Source organism: Condylura cristata, unplaced genomic scaffold, assembly GCF_000260355.1.
Source record: "Condylura cristata isolate star-nosed mole 26May11 unplaced genomic scaffold, ConCri1.0 scaffold00023, whole genome shotgun sequence".
In the NCBI taxonomy this organism is placed as follows: domain Eukaryota; kingdom Metazoa; phylum Chordata; class Mammalia; order Eulipotyphla; family Talpidae; genus Condylura; species Condylura cristata.
The window spans coordinates 17235122-17255381 of NW_004567124.1; the positions used below are offsets into that span (position 1 = coordinate 17235122).

General features: G+C 41.9%; 1 protein-coding gene across 1 annotated transcript in view; it reads left to right on the forward strand.

Moving 5' to 3' along the window:
- The window catches only part of MYO5C (myosin VC), an 87558-nt gene that overhangs the window by 50590 nt on the left and 16708 nt on the right, over window positions 1–20260 (forward strand). Inside the window, exons 23-33 of the mRNA XM_004687782.1 lie at window positions 1149–1242; window positions 4300–4363; window positions 7016–7196; window positions 9480–9573; window positions 9897–9960; window positions 10045–10125; window positions 10975–11146; window positions 12614–12707; window positions 13164–13227; window positions 14882–15050; window positions 19190–19277. Coding sequence (XP_004687839.1) covers window positions 1149–1242; window positions 4300–4363; window positions 7016–7196; window positions 9480–9573; window positions 9897–9960; window positions 10045–10125; window positions 10975–11146; window positions 12614–12707; window positions 13164–13227; window positions 14882–15050; window positions 19190–19277 — 1165 coding nt within the window. The remainder of the gene's footprint in view (window positions 1–1148; window positions 1243–4299; window positions 4364–7015; window positions 7197–9479; window positions 9574–9896; window positions 9961–10044; window positions 10126–10974; window positions 11147–12613; window positions 12708–13163; window positions 13228–14881; window positions 15051–19189; window positions 19278–20260) is intronic.

Here is a 20260-nt window from a genome sequence, read left to right on the forward strand (position 1 = left end):
GTATTTGTTTTTTTCCTCTCAGGTGTAGCCCTGTTCTTCTCCTACTACCAAAGCACATATGAGCCATCACCACAGTCCCATTGCTCTATTTTGACCCCTTCTCCTGCCCCTCCCCTGCTGTATCTTCAGATCTATGGTCAGCTTGCTAGTTTTGTCTTTATCTTGACCTTTTGTTAGCTTTTTCCCTATACTCCCTATGTAAGTGAGATCATCTGATATTTCTTTTTCCATCTGACTTATTTCACTTAGAATGATCCCTTCCAACTCCATCCATGTTGCTGTAAATAATATGAATTTTTCTTTCTTGATTGCTGAGTAATACTCCAGTCCTCTGTTTTGAGTTATTTGCTTATCTTGGTCATTATAAATAGTGCAGCAGTAAACATAGGTTTCCTTTTGAATAAGTGTCTTTGTGTCCTTTGGATAGATTCCTAGGAGTGGAATCTCTGAGTCATATGACAGCTCCATTTTTAGTGTTCCGAGGAACCTCCACACAGCTTTCCATCATGACTGGACCAGTTTGCATTCCCACCTGCAGTGTAAGAGGTTCCTTTTGCAAGGGGATAGTCTTTATTGCTATCCATTCTCGTAACCTTCCAAAGTCCTACTATACCCAGGGTTGAGCCAGCCTGGAACCCAGGGCCATCCCTTTGCCTTCCCCATGGCCTGGTGCCCATTACACTAAGCAGCTTAGACTTCGCTAGTCACCCACCAAGAGTCAGTCACCAAGAGTCATCACTTCACCAAGAGAAGCTAAAATAATAGAGTTCTGTCTGATCACTCATCCTCTCTAAGTCATAACACTCCTAAACTGTGAACCCACTTCCAGCATAAAGCATCTACTTCATATTAAATAGTTAAATACCCTGTGTTGAGAATCTCAAGAAGAGAAGAGTTTCCTTGCCTGAGAACTTGGATTTGGCTCATTCTCCTTGATTTCAGCTGCTTCTGGGCTCAGCATCTGCCAGAAGTCACAGGAACCCTTGTCTGTGAGCTAGATGCAGCGTGGGCAGGTGTTGGCTGTTACCCATGTATGGGAGAGGAGACCCCAAAATACTCGTTCACAAATACACAGCTTTCTGTCAACAAAAGCAATGGTGTCAAAACTTGAGGTGAGCTTTTCAAAGATTTTTTCTTTCCCTTTCTAGAAGTTGGCAAAGCTACAGAAGCATAATTCAGAGCTGGAGAAAGAAAAGGAACAAGTACAGCTGAAGCTTCAAGAGAAGACTGAAGAACTGAAAGGTAAAGCCCACGGCGCTGATACCTGCATTCTTATGCTCCCCTGACTAGTCATTTGCTAGATTCAAGTTTTAGGATCAAGAACACTGGCATTTACTTTTGCTCCACAATGAATCACTAATTTGTGGTAACTTTACCCTGTAGAGTCTTCTGTTTTATTTCCATCTTTTGTCAGACAGCACAGCAGTCCCCTCTGAGACCCTCCTGGGGCATGGTTGGGCCATAAGCCTAGAGCTACTCATCAGTGATGGAGGGCTATGTGGCATCTGCAGGGGCACACCTGTATTGTCTTAAAAAGATGTCTATATTTTTTAAAAACCTTTGTGATGCACCTGATACACAATCAAGGTCATGTTAGGATGATATTTGTTGCTTGCCAAGGATTTGCAGTCAGATTTTGGATCTGTCTGAGTTACTTGGTCTAAGTGGCAGCCCCATCCTCAGCCACTGTCGTAGCCCTGCAGAAGAGCCCTCTTAGATCTGGGGTCACAGAATCCCTAGTGTGTTTGATTCTGATCCTCAAAATAACTTCTAACATTTTCCTTTGGGCTGTGGACCATGACCCTTAGCCCAGCTTTATCTATATGTAGCATTCCAAATCAAAACCAAATTCAGGCATTTACTAAATTCCCACAAAGGCAACAGGCACGTAAGCCCAGTGGTCCTTGACCTGATAGTTTAAATCTGGACGCTCCTTTGTCCAAGATCTCTTCCTTAAGCGTCAATGTTGAGGCCACAGGACCAGAAGGTTCAGGCCTGGGTATCCAGCACACACTTCAGGCCCAATGCATGGTGGATACCCCAGGCTCTGTAGGGACATAGTACCCTGGGGTTCAGGTCAGGGTTTGGAGAAGCAAATGTCATTGGGAGGAAGTAAGCATCCCACGTCTGTCCCGTGGTACAGGGAAGACCATCCAGAGGGCACTAAGGGTGCATGACCTGTTCCAGGTCCTGAGGAGTCTCAGCCTGGTGATGTGGACCTTGGAGCCCAAGGTCCATCAGTGATGGACAGAAGGAAGCCTCAGGTCTCTGAGTAAGCCTTACACCTGGCTTACGAAGGGCCACATCCCCCTTTTTATTATAGCAACTCCTCAGGTGTTTGTTGTTTTTTTCTAACTACTTTAAGTGATATTTTCCACAAGAAATTTTGATTTCCCAAAAGTGTATTTGGAAATGATATATTTGATTGCATTAATACACTTGGCTGGATTTTACACCTCCCAAAATGTGCCTGACAACTTTCAAACCCAGTGTTTGTGAACTGCGGATCCTTTGGTCTCACAGTGTTTTGTGAAACGCACCAGCCTTCATTTACCCTGTTTCCCCTTTTTGAAATTCCAATTTGGACACAATCTGATTGCTTTTGAGAAAAAAGTCATATTTGAGCCCCCCTTAGCCTATGTCCAAAGAGCCCAAGCTGGTAAGCACCACCACAGAAGTCAGGTATGTGAGTGGCTAGAAACACGAAATTAGATCTGATGTCTAAATTAAAGCTTAAGCATTTCCCCTCATATTTCCTGCATGACTCATGCCATTCCAAAGTAGTTGTTTGATTCAGGGAAATTTGATCTAGCATTAGGCAAACTATTAAATGGTTGGCTTTTGCAACTATGGACTTGGAAGACTGCTATGTCACCTCATCCTGGCCTTCCCTGGGGGACAGGGCTCCAGAATGAGGTTGAATTCAAAGAGCAGGTGTCCGTCCCTCCCCTGCATTTCTAAGGGCTCCCTAGCCTTGTTGGGGACGTGAACTGTCATGACCACAGAATGTCCTACGCCCCAGAGGTTGTTTCCTAGGTGTGGCGGCCCCCTTTTTTTTTATCATTATTATTTTTTTAATTACAAAAGTTTATTTTTACATCATTTTGTATATATTTTTTTCCATCTCAATTGTAATCCCCGCGGGTTTCCCATCACCAAGTCACCCATGTGTCATCACCATAACCCCGTGCATTTCCCTCCCCCCACCCCGTTTTTGATCCCATTCCCCACTCCACCCCCACAAAATGTCTCTGGTATATGGTTGTTCATTATTTTTGTTATTTTCCACCTGGTCCATTATACTCCTGCTATGAGTGAAACCATCCGGTATTTTTCTTTCTCTTTCTGGCTTATCTCACTAAGCCACTGATCTTTTCCAGTTCCATCCAAGTTGCTGCAAAAGACATGTGTTTCTCTTTTTTGGTTGCTGAGTAATATTCCATTGTATATATGTACCACATCTTTTTTATCCAGTCATCTACTTTTGGGCATTTGGGCTGCTTCCATGTTTTTCCAATTGTAAATAAAGCAGCAATAAACATGGGGGTACAGGTATCTTTTTGAATCAGTGTTTTTGTGTCTTTTGGGACCTAGGAGTGGGATTGCTGGGTCATAGGGAAGCTCCATGTTTAGCAGTTTGAGGAACCTCCAAACAGTTTTCCATAGTGGTTGTACTAGTTTGCATTCCCACCAGCAGTGCAGGAGAGGAACTCTTTTTTTTTTTTTTTTAATGCAGTGGTGACTTTTCCCCCCCAAAGTGGACACTGTTATTTTGCTGGTTACCATAAATAAGGAGTGTTTGACCAAGAGCATATGTTTCCCTTTGGCAATATCTGGAGGCAGTTTTGGTTGTCATAGCTGTGCAGAGCACAACTGACTTCTAGTGGGTGCTGTTAAACATTCCATGTCCAAGGTTGGCTGCTCTATGCAAAGAATTATCTAGTCTGAAGCACCAGTAGGTCTGAGATTGAGAAACCCTATCACAAATCGGTACCTTTACTCCCAACGGTTTTTCTGTTTACTTTTATTAACAATATTTCTTGTTTCAAAGTCAATATATCCAAATCTCACTCAGACCAATAAAACTACTGCAAAAGAAACGATATTTCCCAACATGATAAATTTGTGAGAATTACTATTTTGAAACCCCCCTTACTTATATTTCTAATTTATAAAGAAATGATAGGTACACTGTCATCCCAAGTCCCACTAGTCGTAAATATCATGATTTTTCTTGAACATCACATGAAACAAACATTGGTTTGTAGACATACCTCAAAGAGCATTCTCTTTTCACAGAAAAAATGGACAACCTTACCAAGCAGCTCTTTGAAGATGTGCAAAAGGAAGAACGGCAGAGAATGTATGAAGTCAAATTTGCCTTAAAGCTACTGTTTCCTGCTCTCTCTGCTCTTTTATATTTCTCAGCTGAACATTTTAGGAAGTAACAGACTTGTGAGCTGAATCTCATTGTGTCCCCACAATTCCAGCACCTCGGTGGTATTCGGATACCACAGAGGTGCTGGAATTGTGGGGACAATTTTTCGCTTCACCTTTTTGCTAAGACAGTGGGGAGTTCAGAGATTGCCACCCCTCCCAACTTCCATCAAGACCAATAATTAATATTATTTCCTAGGAAGTAAGCCTCTCCCTGACTCATCCCAGACAAGGGATGTCCCCCATTTCACAAAAATCAAGGCAGGTCCCCCTACCCCTACCCCAACCTTGTTTCCTATCTCTATCAAACCCTTTGTTCATTTCCAAAGGCTCCAGGCTGCTCCTCTTGAGTAGTCAGCTCAAGATTTTCAATCTCAAGGTAGTGCTACATGGCAAGATAGAAAATTATTGGTATGTCTCCTTTGGGAGTTTGCAGGTTAAGGGATGCCTGAAGTGCAGGAAATTGCAAATTTTCCATGTAGTAAACAGAACCTGGGTCTGGATGCTACAAAGTTAGGGAAGGAACAGAGGAAGTGTCATTGCAGCTTCAAGAATTAACAAATATATGGTGTATTCATGGATTTCCATCAAGTTTAAATTAGGGATATTTTCTTTACCTTGAAATATCTATGTTTCAATTAATTCAATGAATGAGGTGAGCTCAGCTCTTGACATTTCACTAAGTATGGGGACACTTGAAGCAAGGAATGGAGATCCTGATACCAGATTGCTTCAGGCTCTTTGATTTTGAATGTATACAAGTTTGGATTTATTTTAATTTTGTGTTAAGGATTACTTTTTATTTTATTATTTATTTATTTTTGAGGTAATATTAGGATACCCCTTCAGATACTACCACTGTAGTGTACCCAACACAAAACCACCCATTGTTCTCCACTGTAGTCCACTATACTTTCTTCATTCTTTGTTGAAACCCCTACACCACCTACTATAGCCTCCGGATGTTTCAGTTCTATAGTCAGCTTTCAAGGGATAGTTTTTAAGCTTGCCTTTATCTCACTCTTAGATTGATTTCTCTGTAGTCCTCATGTCAATGACACCATCCTATATTTGTCTTTTTTCTTTTGACTTATTTCATTCAGCATTGTCCCTTCCAGTTCCATCCATGTTGTTATAAATGGCATGAGTTTATTCCTTTTGATTGCTGAGTAGTATTCCACTGTGGATGGGTATATGTATATATATACCCCATATCTTCTGGATCTGTTCATCTGTTTTGAGGCATTTAGGTTGTTTCCATAATCTTACTATTGGAAATTGCACTGTAGTTAAATATGGGAGTGCAAGTTTCCTTTCAAATTAGTGGCTTTCCATTTTGGGGGTAGATGCCCTGGAGTGGAATCACAGGTCATATGGCAGATTCATTTTTTTAATGACTTGAGATAGCTCCACACTGCTTTCTGTAAGGCTGGAGAAGTTTTTATTCCCACCAGTAGTAGAAGGCACCACATCCTTGCCAGCACTTGTTTCTGATCTTTTCAGTATTAGCTATTTTCATATGGGTGTGCAGTGGTATCTCATTGTGGTCTTGATCTGCATCACTGCTTTAAACTCTTTGCAGTCCTTGTCAGCATCCACCTGTAGCTCTCTTGGGCCCTGCTGTGCTGACTGGGGAAGGAAATCTTGGCTCCTGTCATAACTGTGGAGCTGCCTGTCATCTGTGGATGCACTCAAAACCACTTAAGGCTGCAAGCCTAAGATTCTCTTTACATCAGAATTCTGGTTGCAGTTTGTTTTATTGGTCTCATTGAAACAGTGACATTTTCTGAAAACAGTTTAAGAGCTTACTAATATCCATAAAAGGAAATGAAACCAAAATCTGTTAGGAATATGGCTCTCACAAAGGAGTTTTCCCTTTGAGTTATAAAAGCAGTCATAAAATGAACAGAATTGACAGCTCACGTGAAATGATGATTTAATAAGCTCATAGAGCCCTCTGCTTCAGTTCTGGCTGGGCTGCAGTGGGCTGTGATGGGCTGGTCTTGGTCATGTATCTCTCTGCAGATCTTTTCTTGGTCAGTCATCTAATTTTTAATTGAGCAACCATTTCACAAAGAGTTTTCCCAGGAATGTTGGATACCTGTATTTGCTACAGTTAATTCTAGAATATTTGTAGCTAGACCCCTCCACATATATTAACTTGTTCAGGATCAAAACAGCTACAAGGACTTGTAGTTGGGGAAGAGCCAGGGCTCAGCAGAATGTGCCTAGGTGGTTTCTCCAAGGGACTTTGTGGAATGGGGTGACTTCAGGATTTACAGTTCCACAACTACCTCTGAGTCTTTAAACTTCAAACTCCCTGTCCTGTATTTTCTATGTATGATCATTACCGAATTATACTTCTCAGATCAGAAGGTATAAAAAGCTTCCTTAACTTAAAGGGACAGGAAATAGCTAAAAATAAGGCCGCACCTATCAGAACTGTCACAGTAGATCCCCATTAACCTGTCTCCTGCTTTCTAGTCTCCTCTCATTATTTTCAAAGTGATGTATTGTTGCAATTCAGGGTAGAGACTTTAGAGGCAATCATGAATTATTTTCTTCTCTTGCTGACTAGATTTCTTGAAAAAAGTTTTGAACTGAAATCACAAGCCTATGAGACACAGATCAGGTCATTAAAAGAAGAAATTGAAACTCTCAAGGATGAGAAGATGCAGCTGCAGCAGCAGCTGGAGGAAGAGTGCATCACCTCTGACAACCTTAAGGGAGATGTGGCCCGACTGAGCAAGCAGGCAAAGGTAGATGCTGCGTCTCACTTCCATAATGCTTTAGCTGAGTCGTTTCACCTGCACAGTGGGAGCATTTTGACATCTCCAAGGATCAAGCTGCTAAAAGCATCTTTGTAAAGGTCAAAGTGAAAAGATCCCGATTCCTTCAGTTCTTCCAAATATAGGCCCCCCCTAGCTGCCTTTGATTTTTTTACATTTTAAAAAAAGATTTTATTTATATCTGCATAGAAGAACTGAGTGGGATGTAAGCCAGAGGTGCAGGAGGTGAGAGGATTCACCAGAAACAGAGTGGGGAGCGGAATAAGCAGATCTACTGAAATACACTGCTGAGGGGAGCAGCGGGAGATACAGGAGAGGTCTGCTGCACCTTGTGGATCAGCTCCCTGCCCAGAGATGAAACTCAGGGCAGTGATATTGCTGAGACTTAAACTCTAGGCTATCAGGGAAATCCCTGATTTTTTACACTTTGTTTTTCATGTTTTGAAAGTCAGCTTTCTAGCTTTTTGAAACTATATAGCTAATCAAATATGTTGACCTAAAGAATACTTCCAAATTAAATTATAAATTGATGTAATACCTTTTATAAATCATCTGTTGTCACATCTATAAATAACCTGCACTGAAATTACATGACCCTGTTGTCTTAATCTTCTGCTTTAGATTGTGACCTGAAAATCTACCCAAAAAATGTTCCATACTTGGGCCTTCCCTGGTGGCGCAGCGGGTTAAAGAATAGCACGAAGAAGCTAAAGCTGCTTCAGCATGAGTTCGATTCCCGCCCGCCCAGAGGTGACCCATATGGCGCAGCAGACCTCTCCACCCACTGCTCCCCTCAGCAGTGTACTTTATCAGTCGGCCTATTCTGCTCCCCACTCTGTCTCTGGTGAATCCTCTCACCATCCCTGCACCTCTGGCCTGTACCCCAGTTCTGTAATGTATAAAAACAAATCTTAGGGAAAAAAAGTTCCATATTTAAACAGTCAAGGCCCTAAGTTCTTTAATGCAAAGCATTTTAATATAAGGTTAGAATGTTTTTAAGCTTCCATTAAATATGTGAAAATATGTGTTAGTGGAATGTTTGTTCAGATTCTGCAAATACCTATTACCGTCCACCTGGGTTACATCTGAATTTCATAGCAGAACTGTCCTTGTTCTCTGGACCCTAGATTCCTATCATTTAAAAGTATGAGCTGAACTGAGGAGTTAAGAAGGAACATGTATTCCTGTAACTGCTACATTTCTAGCTCTCACATACCCCTGATGTCAATCTGGGAGTCGTGCCACCTCCCTAAGTGTGTGTCTTGGGAAATCAGGTGGGGGCACTTGGAGCAGTGGGCCACAACTTGTCACTCACTGCCTCTTTGGGTGCTGAGCCTGGGTCCACACCCCTTGTTACATACACAGTGCATGTACAACCTAGCATTATACCCAGATTCCTCTGATTTGAAAGAAACTAAACATCATCATCAAGTTACACATGTTATATTCAGTCTATAAGTACATAAACATGTGGCTTGGAACATTTACTGAAACATTACAAAGGTCAGGGGCTTGAGGGCTAGACATTCCTGGGTTCCCCGTCAGCCTGCCAGCTGACACAAATGTGCCATTTACCCTCTCCATGCTTTAGTTCTATATATCACTCTGCCCACCTTTAGGCCTGTTATCAGGAATGAGACATGTATGCAAAGTGATTAGTGAATGTTAATTTGATCTGTCTTCTTAACCTGCATAGAAACAGGAATATAACCCATGAACATGGGTAACTGGGACTTCAGCATAGCTCCCATAGCTACACAAGCCTACAGTCTTTACTGCTCACAAACGAGCTGCCCTCCGAGGATCCTGGCCAGGCCCCCGCACCCAACTTCTGGACATTCTGGGCTCACTTTGGTTCTACCACTGTATGGCATCTGAACCTTGCTGGTGCCCTATCCTACAATTATAAAGGTGATAGTGTTGCCCATATTCTTACATACAGGACTTTAATCATACGGTGAAAGAAAATTTATCCCTTGCTCCTTTACTTAGCTCCCACCCAACCCCAAGTTTTTCCCTTTAGATAATAAAGAAGTTGATTCTGTTGGTATAAGCAAGATCTGTGAACAAATAACAGTATTTTGAGCACTTAAACATGATTTGAGGGGAAACAGTATGGGAAGTGAGATTTAACAAAAATTTAACTGAGGAGCTGTGAGGACACAGATTTGAGATACTGTCAGAATATTCCCTTTGATGTAAATCCTAACAGCTATTTTTTCTTCACCTTCTTTGATCATTGCCTTCATTCAGACAATCTCAGAGTTTGAAAAGGAAATAGAGCTACTGCAGGCACAGAAGATAGAGGTGGAAAAACATGTGCAGTCACAAAAGCGGGAAATGAGAGGTAACAAAAAGCTGTCACTGAGTCCTTGGGTGCAGACGGAATGTTTCACAGATGTCACTATGAAGGAAATGTGTCCTTAGACTGTTATGAGGCTGGTGGGGTATCTGGTTAGCTGGACAAATGACAGGATGAATGGCAGATTGGCTGCATAGCTAGTGAGTTATTTAATTGGATAACCTGGTTGGATAGCAGGTTAAGTTAGTTACCTTCTGGATGGTTAGCTGAAGACTGTGATGAACTAGAAAAGTGGATCCAAGAAAGGGTATGGGAGAAGAGAAGTGATGTAAAAATAAATTTATACCAGCTCTTCCTTTTCCTCTCAGAAAAAATGTCAGAGATGACCAACCAACTTCTTAAAAGCTATGACATTGAAGATGTAAGAAGCAGGTAATCACTTTTATATGACCAAACCTTTAAAACATAAAGCACATGACAGAAATGGTAAATCTTCTTACCTTCTTTATTTTCCAGGCTTTCTGTGGAAGATTTAGAGCATTTAAATGAGGATGGAGAACTTTGGTTTGCTTATGAAGGACTGAAGAAAGCAACACGGTTAGAAATTTTCCCCAGGGCTATTTTATTTTTTCGGAGATAATAGATTATTGGAAGTCATGAGTTTTATCTTATATAGATTTGACACACAAGTTAGAATTCTTCCAGTAGAATGTTCTAGTAATCCCTGGAAATATTTTTTTGGTAATTAGTTTAGTAATGAAGGACAGTCTTTTCCTGGGGTAAATTGCCACACAATGAAACCCATAATCTGTACAGCAAAAATGGACTTTATCAGGTAAGTAAGCCAACATTGCTATAGATGTATGGATGTGTTTATATTTAAGGATTTTGCAGGATTTCTTTTTTATATTAACAAATACTTTTAGAGCAGTTTCTGGTTCACAGCAAAACTGAGCAAAAAATGTGGTGATTTCTCAAGTACCTCCTACCCTCACATATAGCCATGCTGTCGAGTGCTCTGTCTGTTTACAATTTGGGAGCCCACACTGGCACATCATTATCACCCAGAGTCCAGAGTCTGTGTTAAGGTTCACTCTCAGATCCTGCATTCTCTGGTTTTGACAGTTGCAAATGACTTGTAACCTTGCTATGGTTGTATTTATACAGAGCATAGTTCTAAACTGTTGGGTTAAAAACCTAAGTTGAGTAACATCCAAAATAAACTTTCTTGTCATTAGCTACATGTTAATGCTTCCTAACTAGCTGGAAGCTTCTGCCATTGACTACTCTAAGTTCCCTAGCCTTGCAATTCTGTGTGCTTAGCAGACTTGTGTTCGTTGAGTATGGCTTTGGCTGTGGGGTCTCAGAGTGACTGCACACGACTCACTCACGGTCATGAGCACAGCAAACCAAGACCCTGTGCTTGTCTGGCCTCTCCTTTATCAGTGTTTTAGAGAGCCACTTCCAGTCTCAGAAGGATTGCTATGAAAAGGAGATTGAAGCTTTGACCTTCAAAGTGGTGCATCTAAGTCAAGAAATCAACCACCTGCAGAAATTATTTCGAGAAGAGAATGAAAGTATCCATCATGAAGTTACCAGGCTAACATCAGAAAACTTGGTAAGGTCTTAAACTTGGGCCAGTCATGGTCATTATTCTATGATGGGTTATTGCTTTTTCTAGAAGCAAAACATTTGACAAAGACAGAAGACAAAACTATAACCCATAAACCAGGCTGGCTAACACTTTGATATGAGTGTATGTGTGTTTATCATTGATGGGCCCAAATTCTGAGATATATGCGTGTATGTTTAAGTCTCTGAATTTTCAGTCTAGTCCCCGTCCCTTGGGAAGTGACAAAAATCATTCAAGTATGGTTGAATGATTAATGCTTCCTAACTAGCTGGAAGCTTCTGTCATTGACTACTCTAAGTTCCCTAGCCTGCTACTCCATGTGCTTAGCAGACTTGTGTTCGTTGAGCGTGGTTTTGGCTGTCAGGTCTCAGAGTGACTGCACACGTCTGACTCACGGTCATGAGCACAGCAAACCAAGACCCTGTGCTAAGGGTGTGTTTATGGGTCAGTCCCTCTACTTAGGTCCTCCACTCACCTTTTCCAGTACGTCCTTTCCCACTGTACCCGTCTCATCCTTTCTTCTAACCCAAGCCTACTGGCATGAAGAAACTCTACAGGAACCTCCTCACTCACATCCTTTTCTGAACCTCATATCCCCCCCTTCCTTATCATTCTGTTGTTTCCACAACACTATGTTCTGCTAGGTTTCTCATCCTGCCTCAGTGACTGACCCTTCTTAGCTTCATTACTGTCTCCTCCTCTGCCTAACTGGGAATTTTAGGAAGTGTCAGGGCAGCTTCACAGCTAAGGAGATATGACCCTGGCACAGAGGACACATGGAACAGTAAGAATCTTCACATCCTTCTTTATTCCTAGGGTAACACTCCATGAGGAGATTGTGATGAGCTCTAATGGCACAATCAAACAAATATTCTTTGCTTCAACTTCAGAGACAGGGGTGTTCATATAAACTTGAACTATAGAAAAACTGCTTTTACCTGACTGAAGGTGGAGGTGATGAGCATTTAAAGAAATGAACAGAGACAGGAAAAGAAGATTCCAGACTTCCACTAATAGAGCAGTGCACATTCTGGACCTCAAAGGACACAGGGGACCCCTCTGAGATGATATTCCTATTGGTGAGGAGATAAAGTACCCCGACCAAAGAAGTTGGTGGCCATTCCTGCTGCCAGCTTTCCCTTCACTCACCATAGCACTCTCAAGCATCCTTCAGACTGCATATTTCCCCTCCAAGGAGTCCTCGATGATGTAAAGCTGTGAGGGAGCAGCTCCCTCTGAGCACGCTGGCATTTCTTGTGACTGTCAAGCCATTGCAGTAAAAGCACACAGTGTCCATCAGTCACCTGCCGTGTCTGGCTTTACTGCCCACCCAGGCTAGCCCATGTTTCATGGGTTTAAACACATACATGGTTTATTTGTTTCTGAGTAGCTCTGAGATTTTAAAGTTCATAGATGCAAAGTCTTTCATATTCAAAAATTTCTTCTCTACAGATGATCCCAGACTTTAAACAGCAAATTTCAGAACTGGAGCGACAGAAGCAAGAGCTGGAAATCCGGCTGGCTGAACAGACTGAAATCATGAAAGGTAATTGAACTGTCTAGGAACATGGGCATTATTTTTAAAAAGTCTCTGGTATCCAGGAAATGACATAAAATGTTGTCATGTGCAGGCAAGGACCTCAAACACTGATGCTCCTTGAGGCTAGCCAGGTGACATATGTGGAAGGGGGCTGGGCACAATGTAAATAAGACACATGGGATTTTAAGAAGGCAGTTGTCTCCAAGCGCGATTGCTTGTTGCCATAATGGAGTGCTAGGGTCCCAGTGTTGCTCGATAATCTTATTTTTAAAGAAAAGACATCCAGATTTTTACGTGAAATATCACAATTTTAAAATACTTAAAATTTTTTAGACATTGTTTAGGCCCAACAATCTCTATCTGGATAGAACTTGGGGCCACTAATAACTTAAAATACAGCTAAACTCAAATCAGAATGCATTGGCATGTCCCCAAAGTACTAACAGCCTTTTCAATATATAGGAAAACTGGAAGAATTGTCTGCTCAGCTTCATCGCAATCAAGAAGAAGAGGGAGCACAGAGAAGGTAAGTGTTAACATGTGTGTATGTAACTCAAGTTCATGTTCATGTAATCCTTTCAGAAACAGTAAGAGATACTGGGATAGTGGTTGAGCAACAGATACAGACTGCTAACTCAGGTGCATGACTAACTCAGGTGCATGATACATTACCTTTCAAATGGGAAGAAAGAAATACATGTGTGTGCATGTGCACACACACACACACGCTCCCCCCTGGGAAATATTCAAAAAGCAAAACATTTGCCTCCAGGTAGGGTGACTGGATGGTGAGCACAGGGAGGGCAGGCAAATGTTTCCCCTGAATGTGCTTTATGCCCTCAGGGTAAGGTACCATGCACATGGATTAACCGCCCCCAAAACTGGTAAAGATTGCTTGAAAAGGAATAGATTTGCTCTCCCAGGTCTTATAGGATCTCACTATGCTTATTAAAAGAGAAACTTCTTTGAAGCTGTGCCCCTCCCACCCCAAATTTCCACCCTACCTGCAATGGGTGGCTTAGTGGAGTCCAGTGAGGCAAATGTACTGTTTTGTTTTGTAGCCAACTTCTTAGATTGTTTTTTTATTTTGTTTGTTTCCTTTTTTTTTTTTTTAAAGATTTATTCTATTTATGCATGTAAGAACTGGGGTGTAGGCCAGATGTATGGGGGATGCGAGGATTCATGAGAGAACCAGAGACAGACTGAGAAGCAGAACAGGCAGGCTGAAGAAATACGAGCTAAAGGGAGCAGCAGGTGAGATAGGAGAGGGTCTGCTGCACCATGTGGATCAGCTCCTTGGCCAGGGATGGAACTCATGCCTCAGTGGCTGATGAGACTTCAAGCCCAGTGCCACCAAGGAGGCCCTCTTTTTTTTTTTTTTTTTTTTGATGAGACTTCAAGCCCAGTGCCACCAAGGAGGCCCTCTTTTTTTTTTTTTTTTTTTAGGTAACATTTGTTTGTAAGTGTATAAATGACTAAGGGGTATTCGGATATAGGTTACCACGCCATGCCTACCATTGAAGCACAACTCTTCACCATAGTCTGTGGGCCTCTCCTCTTTGTTCCTTACCCACCCCAGCCCTGTCACCACTGCCTTCCCCTCACACCTCAGATCTAGTCATATTTCTCAGGGTTGTTTGGGTTTAGTTTTGTCTGTTCCTTTGCTTTGTTACTTTATATTCCATAAGTGAGCGCAATCCGAAGAGCATTAAAGAGACACTGTCACAAGAGAGCATTTTTAGTTATGCTAATTTAGCAGTAGGACAAAATGAACAGTAGGCAAAAATGGTGGGAAAGTAGTAAGACTTTTTGTGACTCTTCTAATGGGCTTTTCCTCTCAATTTGGTCCCTGACTTTTTTGAATGTCTGGTTCCCAAGCTACTTATGAAGCAGTACTCATTGGATTTTGGTCATAAGGACTTGAGTGGGTGTGGTATCCCCAGGGAGGGATGTAGGGTGTAGGTAGGTGGGTAGAGAATCTCTTATCAGATTAAGGAGACTGGGCAATTTTATTCTCTCACCAATCCCGACTTCAAAGACCCCCTTTCAGATATAGTCACTTTATACATACATTAAGCAAGATATTTTTACATCTTTGGAAATACCAGTGTTTGTTATTATAGTGAGTAATCCTCCTTGATAGCAAACCAATATCAAAATTTCCTCTATTCATTTCTCAGAACCATAGAAGCCCAAAATGAAGTACACTCCAAAGAGAAAGAGAAGCTGATTGACAAGATTCAAGAAATGCAAGAGGCCAGTGAGCACCTAAAGAAACAATTTGAAGCTGAAAGTGAAGTCAAGAGTACTTTCCTGCAGGAAGCATCTCGTCTCACGATGGAAAACAGGGTGAGCTCTCTAACTGGTTCAGAAATGGCGGCCTGGGTGTGGCTGCCACAGCAAAGGGGGCTCACCTCTCCCTGCCAGTCATCCATGAATAGTAGGCCAACAGGCATCTCTGTCAGAGCAGTCTCAAACAACAGGAAGTCTCCCCACTGTGGGGAGACTCACAACTTACACAGGCAGCAGGAGCTTACCTGATAAAGGGAGGCTGGTGGGGAGAGAGATGATGGAGTACAGGACCCTCGTCATGAGCACAGTTCCAGGGCAGCATCTGTCAGAGACCACAACGCCTGTCTAGAGTTCAGAGCGGGGGAGGCTGATGTGTGAACTTCCCTGGACAGAACTTATCTATTGAATGCCCATGACTCCTGGCGACAGGCCCTTCCTGCAGCTTTTAGAATCAAAATGTCTTATGTAATGAGCATCATAGGATAGGATAAAATTTGAAAAAATATTTAAGTCTTCATGAAGTTGTAAGTGCCTTTGTTAAAATGAAAGTTAGCAACTCTGCGTCAGGCCCCAGAAGTTCTGAATGTTTCCAGTGTGTGAAACTCACAGATTGTGAAGTAGTGGATGTGACGCTTTCCCTGCAGCCAAATGCTGTCAGGCTCCTCGCTGGCCAGACAGCTTCCAGTACAGCAACCTGAACAGACTCACCAGGCAGTGGCCAGACCAGACGTACCCACAGGCCCTGCTGCCCAGTGGCTCCCCATTTCCTCTTTCACAGGAGGAAATGCTAGGGTAAAGCCACATCTTGTAGCATCATGATTTAACTTTGAAGAGTAATTTTATGTGAAAGAGGAATCCAGGGAATTGAATATTAATAGGAAGTAAAAAATCCCAGTTGGGAACCTACATGTGCCATCTTTTTTGAAGGGGGTACAGCTTGCTCAGAGATGTAGGTCCTCAGTCACAACAGGTGAGCCACTGCCTGCTGAGCACATGTGAGCGGCTGTCCTGCCCCTGCAGCTGTGCCTGTGTGTGTGTCCCTGGGTCCTCAGTGGGAGCCAGTGGTGAGGAAGTGGGTGCAGGGTGGATCACATGTATGTTGCTCACTTTTGTAACCCTTATTCCTAGGCTGTGAGTGTGGGGCTCTGGGAGTGTGTCGATCCCTACATTTTCTGGGCTTTGTGAGAGTTCATTTCTGTCACACCCTGTACCTCCTCTAGAGCCCCATGTGTGTGGCTCTGTTCCCAGGCCTCTTTCATGTGCACTGCACTAGGGAACTGTCCTATCATTCCAACAGACTCCCATCAAATCTCTGTATACAGTTTCCACATTTCCAAATTTAAACTACAGGTCGAAAGTACATTCTTCATCATAAGGCCTGTGATTGTTATGTCAGTACAGAGTTTTTCTTGTTATTGTTCCCTAGACAGTACAGCATAACAATTATTTACATAGCATTTACATTATTTATTATATATTATAAATAATCAAGAGCTGACTTGAAGGATTAGTGTATATGCACAGATTGTATGCAGAATCTATACCATTTTATATAAGCTAGTTGAGCTTCCACAGATTTTGGTATCCTTTGGAGTCCTGGAACCAGTCCACATGGATACCAAGAGACAACTGTATTCCTGACCAAATGAGTAGCTACAGTTTCACAAATGAACATGCAACAAAAGAATATATAATTTCTGTGCACTAGGTGGTCAGTTTTGCCCCCAAATGAGACTTGCTTTCATTTCCTACAGCTACTATTAACAGGTTACCTCAAATTTGGTGATATAAAGCAACAGAAATTTGTTCTTTCACAGTTGTGGTAGCCAGAAATTCAAATTCAGGTGTTGGCAGGGGCCACTCCAAGTGTCTAGGGGAGAAATGCTTCTTGGCCTGATGTTACTGGTGCCCATGGTATTCCCGGGTTTATGATAACATAACTCTGGTCTTTGTCTTCACATGACCATCCTCTGCTCTGTGTCCTTTTCTGTCTGTTCACAGTACAGGCTTACTGGATTTAGGACCACTTAATCTGGTGTGAGCTCATACTGATCCTTAGCTGAATTACAATTGCACCCAAGGAGGTCACATTCTGGGGCTCTGGATGTGAAGAGACACTGTAACATACTCTGTGATCCTCTGAGTCAAAGAAAATCTCCATGTAAAAAGGAATAAAATGTTTAGTGATCCCCTCATTATCAAACAGATTCAGAACTAAAATTAGATATTATGTTTGTTTCACAAATAGTGATCTTAGGTGCTGGTAAGAACATCTTGAAATGGGGCACTGTCACTCATGGCTTCTGGGAGTATAAATCGGTATAAACTTTCTCAGGGGTGATTTGGAAGCAAATTTCATGAAGTGAATTTCCTTTGACTCAGCTAATGCAACCTCTAAAAATCTTTCCTAAGTTGACTAATCAGACATATGGACAAAGATTTGTGTTCAGAGTTCATCATACTGTTATCAATCATAGAAAAAATAGGAAACAAAGTGGATGTTTTTTAACAGTAAGTATCAGGGCATTTGATTTAGCCAGTAAAATGATCGGATATGGGAAACTATCTGCAATATAACTAGGGAAAATATAAGAAATATAAAAATAACACGTTATATGCTATATGATTCTAACTGAAATCTATGTATGTGCCATAATAGAAAACAATAGGAATGAAGAAGAGAAAAATGTGAACAGTGGTTTCTTTCAAGTGCTAGATTGATGGGTGGGTTTTTTTTAATTATTATTAGATGTATTATGAGGTTGGGTCGATTTAGAGGAAAGAAACTGTCCCCACTTGTGAGGCTGGCAAGGTTGCTGATGTGCACAACCAAAGACTCAGGCATAGCAGCATAGCAGCAGTGTGGCCGTGGGGGAGAAGCCGTTATGCGGAGTCCTGAGAGCCCATGCTGCTGTGGCTGAGGAAAGGGCTTTGCAGAAGCCAGCAAGCTCGATCCTTTCTGTCTAAGCCCTTGGAATTCTGGAAGAAAATGGAGTCTCCATGCCCCTTATAGGAAATAATGACAGGCATCCTGGAGTCAAATCCAATGTGGAGAAGGACTTAGGAAAGGCAAGACTAGGACCTGCATCTCAGAAGTTTTTCTGCCTCCTATCTGGCATACAGATAGCATTCACTCATTCATACATTCATATTTTGAAATTCTCTACAGTGGGAATTACTTTATTAAGGAAAAAATAGATGGAGGTAAGTGTGGTGTAGCCATACAATAGGATAGTATTCAGTCACAGAAAGAATGAACTTCTGGTAAGTGCCATAACATGGAAGAATTTGAAAGTGTGATGCTAACTGGAAGAAGCCAGGCACAAAAGACCACACATTGTAGGCTTCCCTTTATACTAAATGTCTAGTAAAGGCAACAGAGAGAGAAGAAATTTGTGATTGCCAGAGGTAGAAGGGAATAGGGGGGCTAAAAGTTAGGTTTGAAATAAGGGGGATCAGGAAAAAAATAATAATTATTATAAATTTAAAAAATTAGAGACATTCTAGGGGAGGGATGGAGAGGGATCAAAGAAGGGGAGGGAGAATACAAGAGACTGGGGATGATGCACAGGTGGATTGGTGGGAATGTGATGGGGTCGACACCTGAGAGGAGAAAGCAAACACTGTACACAAATGAACTGCGGGGGACCTTGACCAGCAAGGCCGGAGAGTCGGGGCCCCAGGTCCAGCAAACAAAAGAATCAGTCACGCGTGTAGCAGAACAAAGAAAGAACTCTTTATTGGGTTTTTACCTCAGCTATATACAAGAGGAGAGGGATGCCAGAAAGGGAGAAATGCAGCATGTTTTGGTGGCAGTTGGTCTCACGAGGGGCTAAAGTGGGCGAGAAAAGAAAGAGGAAAAGGAAAAGGTGGGGGCAGGGAGTTCTTCCCACATGCCTTTTGCAACCCGGATGTTTTTCCCTATCCGGACTCCATTTCACCTTTTTATGGCGCAAGATGCTGACAGACGCAAGATGCCAGCCTCGGTCCCCAACAATGAACAGTGATGTAAAATGTAAATAAATTTAAAAAAAGGTTTGTTTTTGGATGAAATATTCTTGAATTAGATAATAGTGATAATTGTGTAGCTGAAAGTACCAAAACCATTGTATGTAAATTATAGCTCAGTAAAGCTACTTCCTGGAAAGTAGATTAAGCCTCTTGACTAATATCCTTAAGTCTTTTGATTTTGGTAGGATCTTGAAGAAGAGTTAGACATGAAGGATAGAGTGATTAAAAAGCTACAAGATCAAGTCAAGACTCTAACCAAGACAATTGAAAAAGGTAGGAAACATCATTCACTTAGTTTTCAGCTAAAATCAACATGCATTGTGGTGTTTATTTCCTGATATAGTCCAAAGTCTTTGAAACCCAAAGGAACTTTTCTCCTCTGTCAGGGTGTGATGGGCTAATGGAAATATCCTTTGAGGCAGGGAGATAGCTCACCACCCATGAGATATGCTCATGTAGCTGTCAGACACGCCCAGTAATAAATACTGTTAACCTTGCCATCTATTTAGCTCTGACTTTTTTTCCTGGTTACATAGGGTCACTGTCCCAGTTTGTATGAGCGCTGAGAGAAAAGTCCTGACCACCCACTGAGCGTCTTGCTTTTCTACCTCTCCCTTCTAGCACTCTTCACATTTTTATTACGTATTGCTTCCTCTTCCTCTCAACCTTTATCACTAACCTCGTATCTTCAACTGTTTTTTTTTCTATGTTCACTTCTTTAAGAGCTCTTTTATTTTTATTTAACTCTCATCTCAAAGTTTAAATGTCCAAAATCAAAATGAGGCTCTTTCCCATTCAACATGATCAATGTTAACCTGTCCCTCAAGACAAGAACCAGGACTGTCCTTTCCAATCCCCCACTGGGTTCCCATTATTGATGTGAATGAACTGCCACCTTTTCATAAGAACTTCCAGAATCCACCTCCCTGTCCTTCCTGAGTCCCTGTCCCTTTTTGTCTTGAAAATTAACTCCTTTGCCTCGCTTTTATCACTTTCGCACACCATGTCCAAAGCAGACTATCTTAGCTTCCTTTTCTTGGCTAGCTATTGTCATATTGTTATAGGGCACCTCAATTCAGAGAGAGGCACCCCTGAGGCCCCAAAACCTGCCTGCTCTAAGTGGGTTCTGCCATCCGCCGCAACAAGACAAAACATATAAAGCTTTAATGAAAAGTGACTTTAATACAGTGAATATACAATATGAAACACAAAGAATGTAACTTCTAAATCAAACACCTGAAGTTACCCATCCCCTC